The sequence below is a fragment of the Myotis daubentonii genome, chromosome 1 (genome assembly GCF_963259705.1).
Source record: "Myotis daubentonii chromosome 1, mMyoDau2.1, whole genome shotgun sequence".
NCBI lineage: Eukaryota > Metazoa > Chordata > Mammalia > Chiroptera > Vespertilionidae > Myotis > Myotis daubentonii.
This window is the reverse complement of record NC_081840.1, coordinates 108,140,578-108,164,213: the sequence shown is the minus strand read 5'-3', so window position 1 is coordinate 108,164,213 and position 23,636 is coordinate 108,140,578. Positions and strand designations below refer to the sequence as shown.

The 23,636-nt window shown below is 47.8% G+C and overlaps 2 protein-coding genes across 7 annotated transcripts in view; both read right to left on the bottom strand.

Moving 5' to 3' along the window:
• Positions 1-12,056, bottom strand: part of SNUPN (snurportin 1) — a 49,126-nt gene extending 37,070 nt beyond the window's left edge. For 3 of the 6 annotated variants that reach the window (XM_059656264.1, XM_059656287.1, XM_059656296.1), the window contains exons 1-3: positions 11,651-11,892; positions 9,676-9,838; positions 5,592-5,736 (exon numbers count right to left, since the gene is read on the bottom strand). In XM_059656264.1, coding sequence (XP_059512247.1) covers positions 5,592-5,736; positions 9,676-9,833 — 303 coding nt within the window. In that variant the 5' untranslated portion in view covers positions 9,834-9,838; positions 11,651-11,892. Of the gene's footprint in view, positions 1-5,591; positions 5,737-9,675; positions 9,839-10,707; positions 10,848-11,650; positions 11,893-11,923 lie in introns of those variants that run through there. The other 3 variants (XM_059656270.1, XM_059656278.1, XM_059656302.1) reach the window with 3 other exon arrangements.
• A 10,440-nt stretch (positions 12,057-22,496) lies between these two features.
• On the bottom strand, positions 22,497-23,614 carry IMP3 (IMP U3 small nucleolar ribonucleoprotein 3). Its single transcript, XM_059656542.1, has one exon. It carries the CDS (start codon positions 23,557-23,559, stop codon positions 23,005-23,007), a length of 555 nt encoding a protein of 184 aa, XP_059512525.1. The 5' UTR covers positions 23,560-23,614; the 3' UTR covers positions 22,497-23,004.
• Positions 23,615-23,636: the final 22 nt, after the last annotated feature.

Sequence of the window (23,636 nt, the reverse complement as noted above, 5' to 3'; positions counted from 1 at the left end):
CTGCTTTCAGGGGCCTGGTCAGTCTGCCAGCCCCAACACCAGCAAACCTTACCTGGTCCAGTTAGCAGGCACATCCATTCACAGAAGTAGAAACCAAGGTGTTCCATCTATCCTTAAAGTATCTGGCATGTACCTTTTAACGCAGATGTAAAGTTTGTTTCCCATTTAGAAAGTGGAAGTCTGCATCCTGGGCCTTACAGATGCCAACGGGTCTTCTCCAGTCCAGGGCTTTTGGTGGAGCACAGCCAGCTTAAGTGAGAAATTCTGTTTTCCTAACACCGAGGCCACAAACTGCCTCAGAGGCTAGCAGGTGGGACACCTGTCACCTCTATATTCAGGCTACCTCCTGACACTTTTTGTTATTTTCAGGTTTTTAAAACTATTTTTAACTTATACCAGAGATAAGACTTTGCCATAGGTGTCCTTAAGGAACAAATTCCACAGAAGTGTTGGTGTGTTAAGAGTGAAGTGAAAACCACATAAGCCTGGTGCAACAAGCCCTCACCAGGACCTCTGGTCTGATGTAGCATCCCCCGCTAGGAGTGTGCAGCTCGGGCTTGTGGCAGAGGCCTGCATAGGCTCCTCAGAGTGTGACTTAGCAGTTGTCCAGTAACAGAAATGACTCTATTCTCCTCGGTAATAAAGGTCGGCTGCCAGAGACAAGCCACCATGACCATGGACCAGACTGAGAAGCAGACCTTCAGACAAGGAGGGGCCCAGAGTGGGCCTCTAATGGATCTGAAATCCTTTACTTATACTCTGACCAAGTACACACAACTGTCCATCATGTCAGACCTGAGCATTTACTAGGAAAATAATATAAAAGATGAAAATGTAACCTGTCAGAATGTCTACCATCAACAAATAAACAAATGACAAGCGCTGGCAAGGATGTGGAGAAAAGGGAACCCCTAGTACACTGCTGGTGGGAATGCAGACTGGTGCAACCAGTTCTAGAACCCCATTATGGAAAACTGTATGGTTTCCTCGAAAAATTAAATATGGAACTACCATTTGACCTAGTGATCCCACTGCTAGGAATATATCCTAAGAAACCCGAAACACCAATCAGAAAGAATATATGCACCCCTACGTTCATAGCAGCACAATTTACAATAGCTAAGATCTGGAAACAGCCTAAGTGCCCATCAATAGATGAGTGGATAAAAAAGCTGTGGTACATTTATACCATGGAATACTATGCAACAGTAAAAAAGAAGACTCTTTTACCCTTTGAGACAACATGGAGGGATCTGGAGAGTATCATGCTAAGTGAAATAAGCCAGTCTGAGAAAGTCAAGTATCCACTCATATGTGGATGATCGCACTCATATGTGGAATCTAAGTAACAAAATAAACTGAAGGAACAGAGTAGATCCAGAGACATGGAAGCATGAAACAGAGTGCGGAATCTCAGAGGGAAGGTGGGGGAGAGTGGGTGGGTGGGAGGTAATCAACCAAAGATCTGGTATGCATATATGCATAACCCATGGACACAGACAATAGGGTGCTGAAGGCCTGGGGTGGCGGTAGGGGGTCAATGGAGGAAAAAAGGGGACACATGTAATACTTTCAACAATAAAGAATTATTTTAGCCCTAGCTGGTTTGGCTCAGTGGATAGAATGTCAGCCTGTGGACCAAAGGGTCCAGGGTTCGATTCCTCTTAGAAGCAAGAGTAGCCTGGCCGGTGTAGCTCAGTGGTTGAGTGTTGACCCATGAACCAGGAGGACACAGTTCAATTTCCAGTCAGGGTACATGCCTCCTCCCCGGCCAGGAAGCAACCAATCGATGTGTTTCTCACACATCAGTGTATCTCTTTGTCTTTCCCTTTCGCTTCTACTCTCCCTATAAATCAATGGAAGAATATCCTTGGGTGAGGATTAACCAAAAAAATAAAAAATAAATAAAATAAAATAAAAATTATTAAAAAAAAAACCCATAATGTAATCAGTGTTATTTATAAAATAGAGCATTTATTTTAAAAATTAATTTCTACTTTAGATGAATAGATTAATTCCTACTATGATGAATGCCTTTTTTTCCTTTCCAATCCTATCTGTGTACTCTCAACACTTTATGGAAAGCCTCATTTGAGGATGCTATTAAAAGCAAGGACTTGGCAGATGAAATCACCTATCACCTGACTTGTTATAGATCCTGCAGAAGGCAAAAGGCTCAAAGGTAATCCAACCAAAAACCGGAAAAATAGATTACTGTAATTTATAGCCCAAAATAAAAATTTTCTTCCTCTGGGGAAAAAAAAAAGACAAAAAAGTGTCTAGAGCTTTAACACCTCCAGTGCTGTGGCATAATAAAAGTGCTGATTTGGAACGCCACCTAAACATGAAGTTAAATACACCATTAGGTAGACAAAGGTCTAAACAAAGCCTCTTAGAAGCAAGAGTAGCCTGGCCGGTGTGGCTCAGTGGTTGAGTGTTGACCCATGAACCAGGAGGACACAGTTCAATTTCCAGTCAGGGTACATGCCTGGTTGCAGGCTTGATCCCCAGTAGGGGGCACGCAGGAGGCACCCAATAGATGATTTTCTCTCATCATTGATGTATCTGTCTCTCTCCCTCTGCCTTCCTCTCTGAAATAAAAAATACACATACACACATACATACACACACACACACACACACACACACACACACACGACAAAGTATTGACAAACATGTGAAGAAATTGGAACTCTCATATGCCATTGGTGAAAATATAAAATGGTGCAGTCACTTAGAAAAATAGTTTGGCAGTATGCAAAAGATTAAACATAGAATTACCTAGTAATTCCACTCCCAGGTATATATCCAAGAGAAATGAAAACATGACCATGCAAAAACTTGTAAATGAATGTTTAGAGCAGGTCATGATAGCCAAAAAGTGGAAATAACTTAAATGGCCACCAACTGATGAATGGATAAAGAAAATGTGTTCACAAAAATGAACACATGCTACAACACAGATGAACTTTGAAAACATCATGCTGAGTGAAACAACTGACACACAAAAGGACACATCTTGTATGATTCCAATTATATGAAATGTCCAGAATAGGCATATCCATAGAAACAGAAAGGAGATATAGGTGATTGCTAGGGCTGGGGAAAAGGAGGAATGGAGATGGACTGCTAATGGGGATGAGGTTTCTTTGGGGATGATGAAAATGGTCTGGAATGGTGATGGTTGAACATCCCTATGAATACACTAATAAACACTGAATTGTACACTATACATGTGTGAATTATATGGTAGGTGAATTATATCTCAACTAGAGGCCTGGTGCATGAACTTCGTGCACGGGGGGTGGGGGAGGGCATGTCCCCTCAGCCCGGCCTGCGCACTCTTGCAGGACCCCTAACTCCTTACTGCCCGCTGCTCCTTATGCCCGCTGCTCCTTACCGCTTGGCTCGCTGCTCCTTAGTGCTGTCATGGAGGTGGGAGAGGCTCCCGTCACTGCCGCTGCGCTCGCCAGCTGTGAACCCGGCTTCTGGCTGAGCAGTGCTCCCCCTGTGGGAGCGCACTGACCACCAGGGGGCAGCTCCTGCATTAAGCGTCTGCCCCCTGGTGGTCAGTGTGCATCATAGTGATTGGTTGTTCTGGTCGTTCCGCCTTACTGGTCTCTTAGGCTTTTATTATATAGATGTAGCTATTTAAAAAACAGTTGTAGCCCTAACCGGTTTGGCTCAGTGGATAGAGCGTCAGCCTGCGGACTGAAGGGTCCCAGGTTCAATTCCAGTCAAGGGCATGTACCTTGGTTGTGGGCACATCCCCAGTAGGGGGTGTGCAGGAGGCAGCTGATCGATGTTTCTCTCTCATCGATGTTTCTAACTCTCTATCCCTCTCCTGTCCTCTCTGTAAAAAATCAATAAAATATATTTTTAAAAAAAACCACAAAACAAAACAGTTGTAGCAGCTAATACTCATGGGGCATTTATTATAGGCTCTGGGCTAGGTATTTAAGGTACACTACCTCATTTAATCCACCTAACAATTCTATGAGATAGATACTATTACTATCCCCCATTTTACAGATAAGAAACCTGAGAGACTTAGAGTGGTTAAGTAACTTGCTCAAGGTCAACAAAGAGCCTGGCTTTGAGGTCAGATCTATGTGACCTCAGAATTTAAACCCTTAATCACTTCTCATAGTGCCTCTTCTAGCCAGTCTACTGCTAAATTCTGTCCATTCTTCCTGGCAACATTTTGACATTTCTCATACTCATGACCTTATTTCCTTCCCATCTTCATTGCCTATCATCAGACTGTTTTAGCAAACCTAAGCTCCCTACCCTAGTCTTTCTCTTCCAGACCCTTCGACACATTTATGAGGGTGTCTTCACATGAAGTCCCAACTTTGTCTCTGGCTCAAAAATTTTCAGTGGTTCCCACAATCTAAAACACAATCAATACCCCTGCACATATTTCTACCATATTCCTTCCTCTCACCCTATGCTGCCCCATTCTCATCACTCCTGAACACACCATATACCCCTCTCCCACCTCTGGGCTCTTGCTTAGCCTGTTCCTGCTACCTGGAATGCCCTGCACCTCTGCCTATCAATGTCCTATCTATGTTTCAAAGCTGGCTCCTTGTTTAATAACTTTTTCTCAATTTCACAACCCTGCCTCCTTGCCTGTTAGAACTTAATCTCACTTTCTTACAGCAAAAAAACATATTCTAGTTATTCCAGGAGTATAAGGGTTATTTCTGACCCAGGTCTACCTTCCCACAGCATTGCCTAGCATAACAAAGGGCCTTACTGAACAGAACTGTCATAGAGGATGTTATCTGGGTTGTATTTGAGGCAGAGAAGAAAGATGGGAGTATGTGAACCCAGGAACCATATTCTAAAGATGGGAGAAGTTTCTGAGGTGACAAGACACATAGACTATGGAAAGAAGGATACAATAGCAGGGTAGGACCCACTCTAGGACCCATATCCTGCCTTCTGGAATACCTGGACTGCCTAGAGCACTGGACAGTCTCCATGCCTGCTTCCCCATATGGTTCCACAAGCCACATTGGTTTCCTCTCTGGCACCAACAGGGCAATTAGCTAAGTTTGTATAGTGATCCGTTATTTCATGGTCTCAGCCCCACATGGCCCAACTGGGTGGCCTGGGTGGCTATGCAGGCTCCTTATATTCAAGGGCAGCTACACTTCCCATTTCCTACCACCTGAATGTGAAGATCCAACACTGTCATCTTAGTCCTCTGCTTGGGAAAGATTACCAATCTGGGAGGTGTGGTGGGGCAGTGCTGGGCTGGGCAGGTCCGATCCAGAACAGCTATGCAATGACTATTAAAGAAGTGACAAGTGCCTGGAGTCCATTAGTATATCAGTAGTGAGCCAGGGGTAAGGGTTTCCAAACTCACTATTCACAGTACCCATCAGTGAGCCCTGGTCGGCACAGGGCACTCTTCATCTCTTCTCTGTATCTGTAAACTTCCTGAACATCAGCATTTTCATTGCAGTTTCCATTCCTTTTTCCTGCCTCCTCCTCTCTTTATGGCAACATTTATTTCAGTGGGGGCTGAATGCATAGTAAAGGGAGTGGGACTAGCTGGGCCTAATCTCTGGAATACTTACTTGATTAGCATAGCGTTTTGGTAACTTCTTGCCAGTGTCAATGTCCATTTCTTCATCATATTTCTTATCTTCTTCCGCACTCTCCATCCCTGTCCAGTCATCTTCAGCCAGTCTTCTGGCATGATTCACATAATCCAGCCGCTTGCTAGAGAAAGAAAAGGCATAAGCAGAAGTGAAAATTTTAAAACGACAGCTTCTAGGGCTTTCTGCTTTAAACAGTTTTATGAGGAGCAGCTAGGCCTTTCTCTAGCTCCTGTCTAATTTTCAAAAACAATCATTTAGTTTACAATTTAATAACTTACTCATTTCCCTCTATCGTTATCTTCCTCTTTTTTAAAAAAAATATATTTTTATTGATTTCAGAGAGGAAAGGGGAGAGAGAAACATCAATGATGGGAATCATTGGTTGGCTGCCTCCTACATGCCCCACACTGGTGATGAGCCTGCAACTCAGGCATGTGCCCTGATGGGAATCGAACCATGACCTCCTGGTTCATAGGTTGATGCTCAGCCACCGAGCCACGCCGGCCAGGTATTATGTTCTTCTTTTTTTAAAAAAATTACATATTGTACAAAGTTTGGGAAATGAGAAGGAAGAACAGTAATCTTTATAACCTACCTGTTCTAAAGTGATTTGTAAAGTAGCCCTGGCCCAATAGCTCACTTGGTTAGAATGTCATCCTGATACACCAAGGTTGCAGGTTTGATCCTTGGTATAAGAATCAACTAAGAGATCAAGCACTGAGGCAGTGAGACCAACTCAGCTGGGTTTTTTTTTCAAACACACGTGTTCATGCACATAAAGGTGCACATGAGAGAGGGCATATGCAAGCACAATGGTCTTTTATTTCAAGAGTAGTACCCTGGTACACAGATTCATGCACATTGAAGGGAAATTAATTAGAAGGTGGCTGGCAGGGCGGGACTAGGCGAGATAGGCCGGACACACCTGGGGTGGCACCATGGCTCGCAGGGTGTCTGCAGAGTGAGCGGGGTCCCTCCAACAGGTGGGGTCCCTCGGCCTGGTCTGTGGGGATCGGCCCAAACCAGCTCTCCAACATCCCCCTAGGGGTCCTGGAGTGCGAGAGGGCAGTTCTCAGGTGATGCACCCCGGAATTGGGCTTCCTCCTCTCTGGTTCTGGAGTGCGTCACCAGAGAATAAGACACCGCAGTTCAGCAGCTCCTGCCCCCTGGTGGTCAGTGCGCATCATAGCTACCAGTCAGACAATCACTTAGCCTTTTATATCTACCTCAACACAGGAGCTGCCATGACTTGGACTGGCCATTTAAAAAGAAACGGCACTGCGGACCTAGTGCCCACAAAGCAACACTTGGCTACCCACAAGTGGGACACAGGCCCCGCCACCACCCTAGAGTGACAGCCCATCAAATTGCAGCCAACACTGCTGAGACCCCATGGCGCCAAATGCGGCCCACAGCCCAGCCCGGACCGGACCAGAAATGGTCGCTGTGGGTGCCGGGTAATGACATCACGTAGCAACGCCCGGCTTCCTCTCCCTAGAGACAGCTAGCCTCCTTGGAGTTTCTTCAGCCCAGGAACACGACTTGTTTTATAGCCAGCTGCAAACATTTCACACTTTAACCAAATGTCTGTGAAGTGTTTTCCCGTGCCTCATCTCATTTGATCCTCACAGAAGTCCTAGAGTAGGTAGATAGGAGACTCGGTGGAATCCTATTTTCTTTTCATTAGTCAGAAAACGGGGATTTAGAAAGTTTAGAAACTTGACCTGACTGAAAAGAAGAAATGGTGGAACATGAAAATGACTTCAGGTTTTCTCACTGTGCAGAATACAGTCAAACACTGCTGCAGTTAAATATTTTACCCTTTGTTCTCCCTGCATGAGCTACAATAATAATCTGCTTTGTGTTAATATTTACTGCTGTGTTGCTGACAATTACCTGAAAGAGAAGTTGGGGTGCCTCAGTAGGCTGGAAAAAGTTTAGCTACATCAGAAAGGAGGTCTAATTAAGCATGTTTATTCTATATATATAAAAGGCTAAGCTGACTTGTGCATGCGCAATACATATAAAAGCTCTTGCTGGCACTAATCTGTCATTGTCGATTGTGAATTTGGTTGACACTTCTATTATAGAGAAAGGGTGAATAGCAATATTAAAATATTTCTTCTAATTAATTTCCTTTCAATGTGCACGAATCCATGCACCGGGCCTCTAGTATGTAGATAAGAGCTGGAGTGCTTGTACATGTACAAAAGGATGCATTTCTGTGGTTATTTCCCAAGCATTGTTTTAAGCACAAGAGAAGGAAACTAAAAAAACAAAAACAAAAAACCTGCCCAGCCCGTGTTGTTCAGTGGTTGAGCATTGACCTATGAACCAGGGTCACGGTTCAATTCTTGGTCAGGGTTGCAGGCTCGATCCTCAGTAGGGGGCATGCAGGAGACAGCCAATCAATGATTCTCATTGATGTTTCTCTTTCTCTCCCTTCCTCTCTGAAATCAATATATATATTTTTTAAAGAGAGGAGGGAGATATCTGTAATACTATCAATAATAAAAAATATATTAAAAAAAGAGAGGAAAGCCCTGGCTGGTTTGGCTCAGTGGATAGAGCGCCGGCCTGTGGACTGAGGGGTCCCAGGTTCGATTCTGGTCAGGGGCACATGCCTGGGTTGTGGGCTCAGTCCCCAGTAGGGGGCCTGCAGGAGGCAGCCGATCAATGATTCTCTCATCATTGATGTTTCTATCTCTCCCCCTCTCTTCCTCTCTGAAATCAATAAAAATATATTTTTAAAAAAAAAGAGAGAGAGAGAGAGGCAATTGTCCATATGCCCGTCAGTAGGAGACTGCTTTGATTATTATATCATGAACTGTCCATTCAATAGAATACCTGGAACTTAACGATATAGAATTTCTGCAAAAAAACATTGTTAGCTAAATGTTCAGAACAGTATACTTAAAAAAAAAAAGGTTGCAGGCCAGGTAGCTCTAGTCACCAAAAGGGTATGGATTCCATTTCCAGTCAGGGACTATACCAGTCGATGTTTCTCCTTACATGGATGTTTCCCTCTCTTTCTCTCTCCTTTCCCCTCTCTCTCTAAAATCAATAAAAAAAAACATATCCTCAGGTCAGGATTAAAAAAAAAAGGTCATCACACTTGCTCATTTTGCAGAGAATATCTTTGAAAGGATACCTAAGAAACTAATAATATGAGATAAACTGAATAGCTAAGGGGAAAAAATTAGGAGGAAGACTCTTCACCAATTATTTTGCAACAGGTAATATATCCATTACATGTATTCTTAGTTCAAAATTTGAAATATATAAATTATAGTGGGGTTTTTTTTGTTTAAGAGGGGGCATGGGGTGATCTGAGAAGGTAATCTGCAAGCAACCCAGGGGCCACAGGGAACCATTTCTGCTAAATACATGCAGTGATGCAACACTGGGCAAAATGCAGATGGTATAGAAACTGTGCAGCTGTTAACAGCTCCTCTTGATTTTCAGTTCCTTAACTGATTACCCAGAAGAGACCATGTTGCACTGAGAATAAAAGGACAGACCTTGCCTTCTGAGAAGCATAGCCTCAAACATTCCTATCCTGCTCTCTTTTCCTGTATGCTCATCTTGGCACTGAGAATTACATGTATGGAAGACATTTCCTCAAGTTCCCTGTGGAATTATTTGTTTGGAGCTCCCAAGGTCTCTACAGAAACATCTGGGCTGCAGACAGACAGGAAGACCACACCAAGGCCAGGATTCAGAATGTGGGAGAAGCTACACAGGGAATGTGGGGAGTGGAAGTCTGGGCATGACTTTCTCAAGTCCATAAATTACAAAGCTCAGTACTGCTGCCAGGAAAAAAAAATTAACCAAATAACTGAAGTTTTACTTTTAAACTTCCTCATCTTTTTTCTAAGCTCTGGGTGTAAAAGACATCTACCTCTGCCAGGATTTATTCCTCCCAACCTTGTGGATAAGATGAGCAACCTACAAAGGGTCTACTTTGAAGAGGGTTCTGTAGAAGCAAGCCTAGAGCTTTCTGAACTGTTCATAATGCCCAGCCTGGAGAAAAAAGCCAGGGAGTCAAAGCATCCCTTACAATTTCTGCCGTTCCAATAACTGCTGACGCCGCTCACTCTGCTCCAGGGAACTGTACTTGGACTTGTACTGGGACAGGCGAGGGTGTGGGGCAGCTGTGCTATTCAGATCTTGAGACACAGAAAAGCTACTAGCCAGGGCTTGACTCAGTTCTTCCATTTTCCCTACAAAGGAAAATATAAGAAGATGGTTCATTCATTTTATATTACCTCCTGTATACAGGCAGTTATAACATGGTATCTACATTGCTAAAAAAAACCTTAATCCAAAATCATAATGGTTTCCTGGGAAAAATGAAAGTTAAAGGGTAAAAGAGTTACAGATGAGCAATTACCGTATTTCCTGCAGATTTTTAATAATGATCCTTCTGATAGATATAACCTTAAACATTAGCCACTAAGCAATTTCACCTTGTGATTCAATCTAACTTTTGCTCTTTGCTACCCATTACCAGGTGTCCTATCATTAATTCCTTCTTACCACACATAACCAGTGATGTGATCAAGTACCTAACTTTTTCCTGAACAGCTCTAAATAGTCATTACTCATTAACTAATAAAACTTTCTGATGCAGTTTATCCAATTGGTTGTTTAATTCTCTAATAAATGCCAACCCACATTAAGAAAATTTAGCTCCAGAAAAAATACTGGTTCTGGGTCCCCTGCAGGAAGACAAGATAAGCCAAAAACCCAAATCTAGCAGTTATTTTCTCATTTTATAGTTTGTTTTGTTTGGAGTGGGCCAAAGGAAGTTTTCAGAACTACCTACTTCAGACTCAGTTAAAAAATGATAGCTAAAAAAAGCAAAAAAAAAAAAAAAAAAAAAAAAAAAAGCTAGAATGTGGAAGGTTGTCTACCAGCTAATAGCATGTGCTTTAGAAATGTGAAGGACTGACATGTGGTACCTTTGGGAGAACAGAGAGGAGATGTCATACTGGAGACAGACTACCCAGGTAAGTCCTAAAGAATTAAAGTGGAGAAGAGGAGGTGAATTCACACGTCACTCTTCTGTGAATAAAGGTATGGAGCTTACCCAAAGGTTAAAGGTGTGCCTCAGAAGAAAAGGGAAACATCTGAGAGACAGCTGGACAGTGGGCACCACAGTGCGTCAGGTTCACCTCAGCGTAGTTCCCACTGCTCTGAGCACCAAAGCCAGCAAGTTCATTCCAGAGCCTCTAGAGTTAAAAATAGACCTTATGGGCCTCTACTAGGCAATGAGTTACTTTCCATTGCACACTTGAGGGCAGATTTTCTTTTCTTAATTTACAGCATTAGATTTTTTAATTTGAAAGGAACTTTCAAAAATTGTGATTAAAAACTCAAAGTTATCATCTTAACCACTTTAAGTGCACAATTCAGTAGTGTTTAGTGCATTCACATTGTTGTTCAATCAATTTCCAGAAATCTTTTTCATCTTGCAAAATGTACAGGAAAGGAACTCTTTTTTACTTAAGATTTACATAGCAATACTTGAGTTGAGGCTCGTCTTAACACACATAATGCCACCAGGGTGGCCATTTGCGGCTGAGGCTTAGGTGATGAGTACTTGGAATCCGTAATGGCGAGCTACTTTCTGTACTTTTGTGTAAGTCTGAACACTTCCATAATACAATTTGTGGGTTTCTGCTCTTCTGGGAAGCACAAAAAATCGTAATCGCAGCTTTGGATACCGGGGAGGCTCTCTACGCTGTTCCTGGCTGCCTCCTGCTCTTTGAACCCATTCCTCCATGGGTGCAGTGGTTTAGGGTTCTCACCTCGGCACGGTTGGCTTCCTGCGCCAGCGGCGTCTGCGCCCTTCTAACTCCCAAACCTCCGGCCCGCGCCCGCGCCCGCGCCCGCGCCCGCGCCCGCGCCCGCGCCCGCGCCCGCGCCCGCGCCCGCGCCCGCGCCCGCGCCCGCGCCCGCGCCCGCGCCCGCGCCCGCGCCCGCGCCCGCGCCCCTCCTCGTCGTCCTCATCCTCCGCGGCCGTCTCTCACCGAGCTTCTATCGATTCCAGGAGGCCGTTCTCCCCGCCACAGCACCGCACAGCCTTTTCCCCTCCGGATGGGGCCGTTCAGGTCTTGAGGGAACCCTCCTCCCCCCACTAGTCCCTGAAGGTCTGGGCCAGACCGCGGGGGCTAGGGGAGCGGAAGCGCGCCCAGGAGGAGGGCCTGGCTGGCTCCGCCCGTGCGGGGGAGAACCTCCGGAGGCCCGGGATTGGAGCCGGCACCGAGGGGCAGTTAGAGCTAAGGCTCGAACCCAGGACTCACCCGGCCCGGCCACGCGGCGCCGCCACCGCTGCCGCCACAGGCAGGGGCCAGCCAATCACTGGCCGCGGAAGAGCCTCCCGCCCCTGGGGCCGCACCGCCTAGCCCACTCGCCCCAGCATCCCGAGATTCCGGCCCTCCCGGGGGCGGGGTCTCCGCGCGGCGCTCCTTCCGCTCCGCGGGGCGGGTGTTTTCCGGTCAGCTGGGGCCCCTTCTGGGAGGGTCTGGCTGCGCCCGAGCACCGCTCCTGCGCGCCTGGCGCCCACAGGAGGCGCCCCACTCGGTCCCGGCGTTCTGGGCCCTCCAGGCCTGGGTCCCGCTTCAGACCCGCTGTGAGCGCGCTGGGCGCTCCCACAACCCGCCCCTCTCCGCGGTCCCTGAATGGCTCCCTGCTCCCTTCACACCCTCTCCTGCTTGAGGGAGCCACGCTGGAGCCCGGCCTCATTACACCGGGTTTGCTCCAGCTGGGAGGCTCCCTTTCTTACTCCGTGGTGGGCGCCGAGGAAGGCTGATTCCTGCTTAAGTAGTAAGCATCAAGAACAAAGTGTTAGGGGCAGAAATAGAATAATGGGGACTAGCAGTAGTTACAAGAAATATTAATCATGCTCTGTTAACTGATTGTTCCATTCTGATTTAAGAAAGCACATTCATGCCTTGGCCGGTTTTTCCCAGTGGATAGAGCATGGGCCTGCAGACTGAAGGGTTCTGGGACAGATTCAGGTCAAGGGCACCTAGGGTTGTAGGCTCCTGGCCCTGGTCGGGGGGCCATGCAGGAGGCAACCAATCAATGGTGTTTCTCTCTGTCTCTCCCTCTCGCTTCCTCTCTGTAATCAATAAAAATACATTTAAAAAACAACAAATAGAAATACTACTTATTGAATGTTTACATTGACCAGACACTGCCTCACATACATTATTTCACTTAATCTGCAAATAACACAAGAAGAAACTAAAGCTCAGAGAGGTTAGGTAACTTTCCTGTCACACAACTTTTGAGCCAAATATTTGAATTTGCTAAATATTTGACCTAGAAAATGGATATTGCTATCCTACAGAAAGAAAATATACAAAGTTGGCACACTTGAGTCCAAGGTATGGATAAAAAAGGGGGGGTTCTATGGAAGGTAACCTCACAGGTGATCTGATCACAAATTCCCAACAGGACAGGTCATTGTGGGTAGTCTTGCTCCAGGCCTATAACTTCCTTATGAAAGGTTTTAAACTAGCCCTGTCATTTGTTCTTACCCATTTAGGTTAACACACCTTTGAAATGACAGAAGTAGCCCTAGCAGGTTTGGCTCAGAGGATAGAGCATCGTCCTGTGGACTGAAGGGTCCCGGGTTCGATTCTGGTCAAGGGCACATGCCTGGGTTGCAGACTCGATCCCCAGTATGGAGCATGCAGGAGACAGCCAATCAATGATTATCTCTCATCATTGATGTTTCTATCTCTCCCTCTCCCTTCTCTGAAATCAATAAAAATATATTTTAAAAAAAGAAATGACAGAAGTAATATCCTTTGAAGAAGGAGTGTGTTCCCTCAAGAGCACATAATCTTGTTAACTATCCTGTAATCCAATCCCAGCCTTGCTTTCTCCAATCTTCCTTACATCCCCACCTTAATTTCAAATGCATAAAAGAAGATGTGAAGTGTTATTCTCAGGAGCTTTTGAGATCTTGCTTCCTGCATATGTGGTCAGTTTGGCTCAAATAAACTCTTATGAAAATTTCTCTGCAGGCTTGTATATCTCTTACCTGGACAGATACAACAACAAAAAAAGCACAGACAACAAAATTAAAATAGATAAATTGAGCATCAAATTAAAGACTCTTGTACATCAAAGGACATTATCAAGAGTGAATACACAACTTACAGAATGGAAGATAATATTTGCAAATCAAATATCTGACAAAGGACTAATATCCAGGACATATAAAGAACTACAATTGGCTCGGTTGGTGTGACTCAGTGGGTGAGCATTGACCTATGAGCCAGGAGGTCATTGTTCGATTCTCAGGGCATATGTCTGGGTTGCAGGCTGATACCTGGTGTGGGGCATGCAAGAGGAAGCCAATCAATGATTCTCTCTTTTCATTGATGTTTCTATCTCTCTCCCCTTCTTCCTTCCTCCCTGAAATCAATAAAAATATTTTAAAGATAACATAAAGTAACAAATATTGGTGAGGATGTGCAGAAATTGGAACCCTCAGGCATTGTTGGTGGAAATATAAAATGATTCAGCCACTATGGAAAACAGTATGATGGTTCCTCAGACAATTAAACATAAAATTACTATATGATCCAGCAATATCACTTCTGAGTTTACAGTTATGGATGAAAAAGGGATCTGTAATAACACTGAGAAGTCCATTCAGGGAAAGTAACCTCAGAGTGATCTGATCATAAATTCCTAACTGGAAAGGTGAGAGTGTCTAATCTCATTCTCAGGAGTGTTTGAGATCTTGCTTCCCAGCAATTGTCATCAGTTTGGCTTGGTGGGGGAGCACAGGTGACTTGTTTGGAAAGTTTGTAAGGAGAAAAATTCCGAAAAAAGGAGTGGGCTGAAGGCAGCCTACCCCGTTTATCAGAATTCCTACTTAGGGGAGTTTGGCCGAAGGTGGCTACCCCTAATTATTCCTTGACCTTTCCAAACAAGTGTGTGTACCTTGGGTGTTTACTGGAATCTTTATGCTTAATCTTTAGGTGTCCTTGCTTAAAGGACATTGTAGACACATGTGTCCTCCCAAGATTACTTACCCCACTGATTGTATCTAAAAGATAAACTTTATCTCAAACTGCTTTTACAATAAAAGCCTGAAGAGGCAGGTGATCAAGGCTGTCTGGTTCCTTTAGCTAGGCAGTCCTTTAGCCCTCTCTTTCACAGCAATTCTGTGTCAGAGTAATCATTCATCTATAGCTCAGGGCCTGCTGGTCAGCCCTGGCAAAGTGGTACCCCGCATGAGGACCAAGGAATGCAAACAGACACAGCGGAAACGAAGAGTAAGAAAACGAAGACTAACTGCACAGTAAATCATTGGAGCCAGCTTGGAATTGCCAAGTTTGAGGGTACGTTTTTCAGCTAAGGTTTCACAATAGGACAGCAGGTATCCACTGAGTAACAGATTTCTTTGTTACTTAAACAGTTATTAAAAGCCAATGGTGCCTTGTTTATAGAAGAACAATTAAAGAGCCTGTTGCAGACTGTCTGGTTTACTAGAGGCCCAGTGCACAGATTTGTTCACTGGTGGGGTCCCTTGGCATGGCCTGCGGGGATCAGGCCGAAACTGGTAGTCCAATGCCGCCTGCTGCTCCTGCCTGCCACTCCTGCTCATATCAGCCCTGCTGTGTCTGCTGCCACTGCCACTCAGTAGGCTCGCTGCTGCTCCGCTGCGGTCTCCGGGCTGCTGCGACCAGCCATGAGCTCTGCCTCTGGCGCCTGTTGGTCAGCTGAGTGGAGCTCTCACTGTGGGAGTGCACTGACCACCAGGGGGGAAGCTCTTGCGTTGAGCGTCTGCCCCCTGGTGGTCAGTGCACATCATGTCGACCAGTCGAATGGTCGCTTAGGCTTTTATCCTATACTAGAGGCCCGATACACAAAATCGTGCAAGGGGCTTGGCCCGCACAGCTGTAGTAGCTGCCTCGACCCTCACAGCCCCAGCTTTGTTCGGAAGGACATCCAGAAGGTCGTTCGGCTGTCCGATCTAATGAGCATATTACGCTTTTATTATTATAGACTAGGGGCCCAGTGCATGAATTCATGCACCTTGAAAGGAACTGTGGGCTGTAAGGGTGCGATGGACAGAGGGATAGGTCTCGGCCCATCCTTCACTCCCCTGCCCGGCCCCTACAGCCTCAGCCCCTGGTCCCCTCTTGGAAGGACACGTGTCTGCCGGTGCAAAGCAATTGGGGCTGGCACCAGCAGTGGGTGCAAGCAGGGCTGATGCCGTCAGCGGGTGAGAGCAGCGGCTGCTGCCCCGATCACCCCTCAGGAGCAGGGGGAGGTGGAGAAGCCCTGAGGGGCGATTGGGACCTGCGGCTGCCACTGGCACCCGCTGATGGTGCCTAGAGATTGGGGCCAGCACTGGGTGCTGGCAGCAGGTGTGAGCGGTGGCTCTGGCGCCAGCAGCGGGTGTGAGGGGGGCCAGCGCCAGCAGTGGGTGCAAGTGCTGGGCGGGACCTCAGCATACAGGAGCAAACAATTTTCAGTAACCACCAGAGGCTTGCCCCAATGACAGCGACCAGCACCCCACCTTGGTCTGGCGCCTTTGCTCATCTGCTCCACCATCCTGCTGTGGCTGATGCCTGCCATGTTCCGCGCTCTGCTGCCTGCTGCCGATGCCCACCATGTTCCGCGCACCCCCTGGTGGTCAGTGCACATTATAGTGACTGGTTGTTTGGTTGTTCCGCCGTTTGGTCTATTTGCATATTTAGGTTTTATATATAAAGTAGAGGCCTGGTGCATGAATTCATGCATGGGTGGGGTCTGGCTGGAGGCCCCCATTGGCCACTGGCTGGCCCCCGATCAGGGTGATGAACTCCTTTAGCTTTTTCTTATCAGTGAAGCTTTTTATCTGGCTTTCAATTCCAAATGAGCTTTGCTGGGTAGAGAAGGGCGTGGCAAGAAACATTCAAAGTGAGGAAGAGCAAGGACCTGCAGCCAGGGTGACCTTCCTTTTGAAAGGACTTGTCTGCTCCGGGCCAAGGGTTTGGTCTCCATGAAACCCGGGTCAGTCTTTGCATTGGGCAAGTGGAATCACTGAGGCCTATTTGAGAGTCGCCATGGCTGGGAGCGTGATCTCAGAACAGTTAAAAACACGTTCGTTAAGGGATGTTATGGGTTCTCATCAAAAAGCCCACACGTGTCTGCTACACCAACAGGGTTGCTTCAACATGGAAGCCTCCATCTGCAAGCCCACCCGCCTCCAGGAGCTGGCGGGAGGTTGAAAATGGTCGTGGCTAGATGAGGCCCGTGCCAGGCGACCTGGCAGCTGTCAGCAGCTCGGCCGTCTGAGCCCCAGGCACAGGGAGATAGGCTCTGACATCACCACCGTGTGGAGGATTTGACGGCAGCGGCACTGGCTTCAGAGCTTGTTGCTATTTTGTTTTATTTATATCTCCTTTTCCCTTTAAACCTTTCCAGGTTGTGTTTGTTCAAGAGAGGAGCAGCCTTTGCAGCCTCCTTGGTGGACAGCAGGCCTTCGATCTGGGTTCACACGCAGCCAGACAGAGTCCTGTTTAGAAACACGTGTAGGTCTTGCATTGTTTGCTCTATTACCGATAAAGAGGGTTTTAGATTCTGGCACGTAAATATGTTTCCTGCTTATCCACGAGGGCAGGAGGCTGAGTGCAGCACAGGCACAGCCACAGTTCACTCCTTCACAGGCCTCCGTCCAAGGGCGGCGATGCAGGCCCTTCACACACGCAGCGGGACGGGGACCAGGGTCGGGTAACCCTGCTTTTCCCAGACCTTCTATCTTAGTCCCCATCTTCCCGCTCCGGGTCTGGAGCATCTTCCTTTTGAGGTGGATTCAGGCGTCTGGGGACATGATGTTTATCACACGCTATTTTCCGTGTGGGTGTTCCTGTATCAGGCTTCCTTCGGCATTGAGGTGGGGGGTTGGAGGGGGACAGCATGAAGGTGCACACACAACCCGTGGGGACTCCTCGCTGTGTGCCTTCTGTATACCTGGTGGGCGTCTCCCCTCAGAAGGGGTGCTCCCTGTATCTGCGACCAGCAGGTGGGGAGGCAGGGGGGCGGGTCAGGCTGGTTGGCTGCCGCAGTGCCCTCATAGCCAGTGTCAGCAGGTGGGGCAGAGTACCTGGGGCCCTGGATTCCCTCTGGGGATTGCAGAACCGCCCCTTCCCTTTGTTCTCTCATTCTCCGTGAAGTGGGCTGTTGGCAGACGGCTGGACAGATGGATCCGAGATCAGACCTACGGCTCTCCAAGAAGGTTTCCTGACCCCTCTGCAACCCCCGCTCACCTGAAGCCCCTAAAATAGTCAGGGTGCCCAGTGCTTGGAGGCTCCCGTGAACTCGTGGAGGCGGGCCCTTGGTCATCGGTTTTTATTTTTTTACTACATTTCTTCCGTGTGCAATGATCACACTTCGTCTGGAGCAGGGCGGGCTCGAGTGACCTTGTGGAGCATCTATGGAGGGGACAGTGCCCGAGGCCAAGTTCCAAGAGGCTGGCAGTGCTGTTGGGATCATGCCAGCAGTGCTGCTCCGTTGGTGCCTTGCCTGTCCTCTTGAGATTGCACCTGCAGGACTACTAAGGGAGCCAATCCCCAGTTCCGCTCCGCCTCCGCCACTGATTGATTGGAGTCTGAAGGCCGGGAGGAGGGACCAAAAGGTCTGCCTTTTAGCTGCTCCCCAGTCACCGCTGCCACTGATTGATCAGCTCCCGCTCCCTCAGCTCCCTAGCCTGGTGTTCGGTCGAGCCTTTTGGACATTATGGACCCTGGGTTTTTATATATTAGGATAGAAGATATATAAAGCCTAAGCGACTGTTATGAACTAACAACTGAACAACTGGTCGCTATGACACGCACTGACCACCAAGGGGCAGATGCTCAACGCTGGAGCTGACCCCTGGTGGTCAGTTCGCTCCCACAGCCAACCTCATGCAGCCCCTCCCCCCACCCAACTGGCCCCCACATCGGCTCTGATTTGGGGGCTGGCTGGCCAACTTCCTGAGGTCCCTCCTCCTTGCCAGCAGGCCCCTCAATAGGCCTCCATCACCAGCCAGGCCGAGGAACCCTGAATTCGTGCACTGGGCCTCTAAAGCATAAAAGGTATAGAAAAAAACAGAGGGCATCAGTTTCATAAAACTTTTGTTTCATTTATCTGCATTTAACCTTTCTAGGAAGCTGGCCTAAGTTAGGGACACACAGAAATATAATTTTGTATGATTTTAATTAAGCTGAGGCTTATACATATGGCAAGTTGTTTTAAAAATTATATATTTTTATTAATTTCTTATAGTAACATACTATCTTCATAGAAAAGTTGAAAAATACTGAAAAGCACAAAGAATCGTTGATCGGTTGCCTCCTGCATGCTCCCTACTCAGGATCAAGCTCACAACCGGGGCATGTGCCCTGACTGGGAATCAAATGTAACCTCCAGCTTCACAGGTTGACGCTCAACCACTGAGCCACACTGGTTGAGCCTGCCTTCTATTTTTATTTTTTTACATTTATTTATTTATTTTAATCCTCACCCCAAGATATTTTTCCATTGACTTTCAGAAAGTGTGGAAAAGAGAGGGAAAGACATAAATATTGATGTGAGAGAACCACATCAATTGGTTGCCTCCTACATGCACCCAGACCAGGGCCCAGGCTGGGGAGGAGCCTGCAAACGAGGTATGTGTCCTTGACTGGAATCGAACCCGGGACCCTTTGGTCCGCAGGCCAGCACTCTATCCACTGAGTCAAACCAGCTAGGGCTTGCCTTCTATTTTATTTTTAATTTTTAAAAATATATTTTTATTGATTTCAGAGAGGAAGGGATAGGGAGAGAGAGATAGAAACATCAATGTTGAGAGAGAATCATCGATTGGCTGCCTCCTGCACATCCTACATTGGGGATCGAGCTCACAACCGGACAGGCATGTGTCCTAACCAGGAATGGAACCGTACTCCTGATTCATAAGTTGGCACTCAAACACTGAGCCACGCCAGCCAGGCCTGCCTTCTATTTTCAAAAGAAATTTATTGATTGATTCATTTGAGAGAGAGATTTGTTGTTCCACTTATTTATGCATTCATTGGTTAATTCTTGTATGTGCCTTGATCAGGGATCGAACTTGCAACCTAGGCATATCAGGGGACAATGCTCCAACTCAGTGGTTGGCAAACTGCGGCTTGCGAGCCACATGCGGCTCTTTGGCCCCTTGAGTGTGGCTCTTCCACAAAATACCACGTGCGGGCACGCACGTACAGTGCGATTGAAACTTCGTGGCCCATGCACAGAAGTTGGTATTTTGTGGAAGAGCCACACTCAAGGGGCCAAAGAGCCGCATGTGCCGTGCGAGCCAGTTTGCTGACCACTGCTCTAACCAATTGAGCTACCTGCCCAGGGCCATGGGTCCTGATGGCGTGCACTTCCCTTGATTATTATTGGTTAGTCCAGAGAAATCCTGGGTGTGGCTAGCAGCGGCTTCTTCCCGTGAGGAAGCACATGGCACCGTCCCAAAATGGAGGACCCAAGGCAAGATGGAGGGCGCAGTCCTTGCCCAGCTCCTGCTGCCACCGCTCGAACTCGCCACAAGGCAGGATGGCCCTCCCGCACAGCACCCGCAGCTGGCCTGCGGGCAGACCGGGACTCCAGCGCATCTGGGCGGCACAGGCCCAGCAAACGGGGTGCGGCCGGTGGAGCGGCCCAGCTCTGGAGGAGCGGCATCCGCTCGGAGCAGGCCCGGCCCATGGGGCCGGCGCACTGCAGCATGGCGGCCTCCCGGAGCTAGGGCACGCGCCCCACTCCGCTGCCGCCGCTGCTGCACTGGGCCCGGTCCGGGGGGCAGCGGGCGGGTGGCAGCCCGCGCCGGGCTCCCGCCATGGGCCGGGGAGCCAATGCCCCCCCCCCATAGGGGCCGGCGGCCCGACCGGCCCCGAGGGCCACATGGACCCCCGGCCCCAGCGCGGGCAAGCGGGGAGCCGACCACGGGGGAAGGGAGTAAAGAGCCAGGCGGTGAGGCCTTCCGCTCCTATGACCTCCCCCGTGGTCGGTCGCCGCCCGGCCCCACCCCTCGGCCAGCAGCCGGCCACCACGCAGCCGGTACACCACGCAGCCGGTACACACTCGGACCCGTGCCGGGGAGGCCAGGCTCTACGGCTCTACGGCGGGCGCGGAGGGATCTCAGAGCCGGGTGGTCAGACCCCCCCCCCCCCCCCCCCCCCCCCCCCCCGCACCGCCGGGAGAGGCGGGCGGTGCACCTTTCACTAGAGCCACCAAACTCTCCTTTCATGAGATCCCTAAGCCTGTGAGCCCTGAGAACACCCCTTAAATGAGATGAGATTGGCCTAGCCATTAGAATTGAGGAGTAGTAAGATTTTCTCTCCTTCCATTTCTAAAGGGATAGAACTGAAAGGAACATGGCCCTTGTTGTCACATGAATGAATGTGACTTGAATGCCAGCCTTGGATAAGTTCTAGTCCTAATTCTGTCTCCCAAACTGAAAAGGTATGGATAGCACCACCTACCTTAGAGGTTGTTGGGAAGAGCAAATGGCAGTTTAGCACAGACAGGGCATCAAGGAGTGTTAGCCAAGCCTTGGTAGCTCAATGCCTGCTCCTTGCTCAAACATTCATACAACATTGCCTAGTGCTGCTGTTTCTCTGCTGGCCTGAAAATTCAAACTTGTGTGGAAGGAATGTAGAAAAGAAAACATTGGGTGGTTTGGCTAGAGCATGATTAGTGCAGGATGCATTAACTAGATTCTCTGATTTTCAAAAATTTGAATTGTAACAAATTTTTTTATGTACTATTTCAATTTTTAGTAAATAAATACGTATATATATATATATATAGGGCATCTTATTTGACCCATCTCTCCCTTGGTTACTGTTAGGTTAGGGGACTTAAACCCCTCAGTTACTTCACTTGAAAAGTAGAGAATATAGTAATTGGATTCCCTACTTCATAGGAGTATTGGGTTAAATGGTTAAGATATGTAATGTGCTTAAAACCATGCCTGGCATGTAGTAAAGCATTTGCTATTGCCATCCCCAGTGCCTTGTTCCCTTCATTGTATCTTCAACACATGCTGCCTCACACCTGGGGAAATGGAGGAGACATACGTAAAAGTCATCACACTGGTCCTGGCATTCTATTATTCTCCTTGTAAAAGTCTTGTGTAAAACCAGGTGTTTCCCTTCTCTAATTTCCAACTCTCTCCCACTCCTAAGAACATCTAAGTTTTAGGAACCTCCTGGGCCACTTCCAACTGCTAGATCAGCAGTTCTCAACCTGTGGTTCGCGACGACCCTTTCACAGGGGTCGCCTAAGACCATCGGAAAACACATATATAATTACATATTGTTTTTGTGATTAATCTCTATGCTTTAATTATGTTCAATTTGTAACAATTAAACAACATCCTGCATATCAGATATTTACATTACGATTCATAACAGTAGCAAAATTAGTTATGAAGTAGCAACGAAAATAATTTTATGGTTGGGGGGGTCACCACAACATGAGGAACTGTATTAAAGGGTAGAGGCATTAGGAAGGTTGAGAACCACTGTGCTAAATGGTCAAGCTACAGGGTGATAATTTCCTTAGGCAAGCAAACACTTCAGCCCTCTAATATGGTATTTCCTGGGACTGGAATATCAACAGGAAGTGGGGGGGGGGGGAAGAGCTCTGCTTAAACACTCCTTCCCAGGAAGGGTTTGGTAAACTCACAAATTTGCCCAGCCCTGTACAAAACCCTGCAGTCTTCACATGTCCTCCCTGTTGCAGGACTCAGACAGGCAGCTACTGATCCTTGACCCTGTTCCTTTTCTCTGGGTTCTTGAGCAAAGAATAACTACAGATATGACTCTATGTGAGAAAAACAGACGGGCAAAATTTTGTACTTACAAAGCAGTTGAATTATTTATTGGCATTAAAAAAGCATTCCTTTAAACACTAAACTCTCACCCCATTTTATGAAAACTTAAAACCAAATTCTCCATGATCATACACAAGTTAATCACTAGGAGCAAGAATTCGAGTTAAATTAACTGTCCTGCTATGAGATAATAAAGGGAAAGCGAGGGTGGGCGCAAAGTTCTGGCTTTCACACTACAATATTAAAAGTACAAGAATCTAACAATTCCTAGCGCAGCACAAAACCGCTTCCCATTGTTTCAAGGCAGCCATTTATCAATAGTCCAAGGGCTAAGAAAATTTTCAGAAAACAAGGGTGTACCCTTTGGTTGTAAGCGTGGCCAGCAGCTAAGGAGCCAAGTTCTTAAGAAACGACGATTGGTTGACACATTCTTGGGAAAGCGCATTCACAGAATCTCCAGCATCCGGTCTCAGTTTCCCCATCTATAAAATGCGGCACTGGTGACGGGGTGGGAAGGAAAGACAGCTAGGCTTCCAGATCGAAGTCATCGCGCTCCTCATTGTACTCCAGGACGTGTCGTTTGATCTTGGACGAGTCAACCCAGGTGACGAAGTCCTCCATGCTGCGTGTGACAAGGAAGGCGGGGTCGGTGACCACGTCGGGGCCCACGCGCACGTGGCCCTGCTCCACGAAGGCCACGGCGGCCTGGAGGTGCTGTGCCATGCGCAGTTTAAGGAGCACGGTGGGCAGGCGGCGGCGGCAGAAGGACGAGGCCGTGACGAAGTCGCAGAGTTCGAGAGAGCTGCGCGTGGGCACCAGGCCGAGGGCATACAGCTTGTCCAGCAGCGCAGCCGAGGCGCGGACGCGAAACGGGTCGCGCTCAGGCAGGTCGCGCAGGCGCCGCGCCAGCTCGCGCACAGATCGGCTCAACTGATTGTAGCGCGTGTAGTCCTCGCGCCGCTGCAACCGATAACGCCGCAACACGCGCAGTTCGTGCAGGTTGTGATCAGTGACCTCCCAGTTCAGGAAGTCCACCTGTTTCAACAGCTTCTGCTCGTGGAACTTAAGCTTCCTCACCATGATGGCGGATGCCAGCTCCCAGGACCCCAGGCTGTGAGTTCCGTTTCCGTGCGACTTCCGCCTTGGCGCAAGAAGAC

What these genes read in the sequence shown, in the direction of transcription:
- IMP3 (XM_059656542.1), bottom strand. Translation starts at nt 23,559, where the DNA reads ATGGTGAGGAAGCTTAAGTTCCACGAGCAGAAGCTGTTGAAACAGGTG.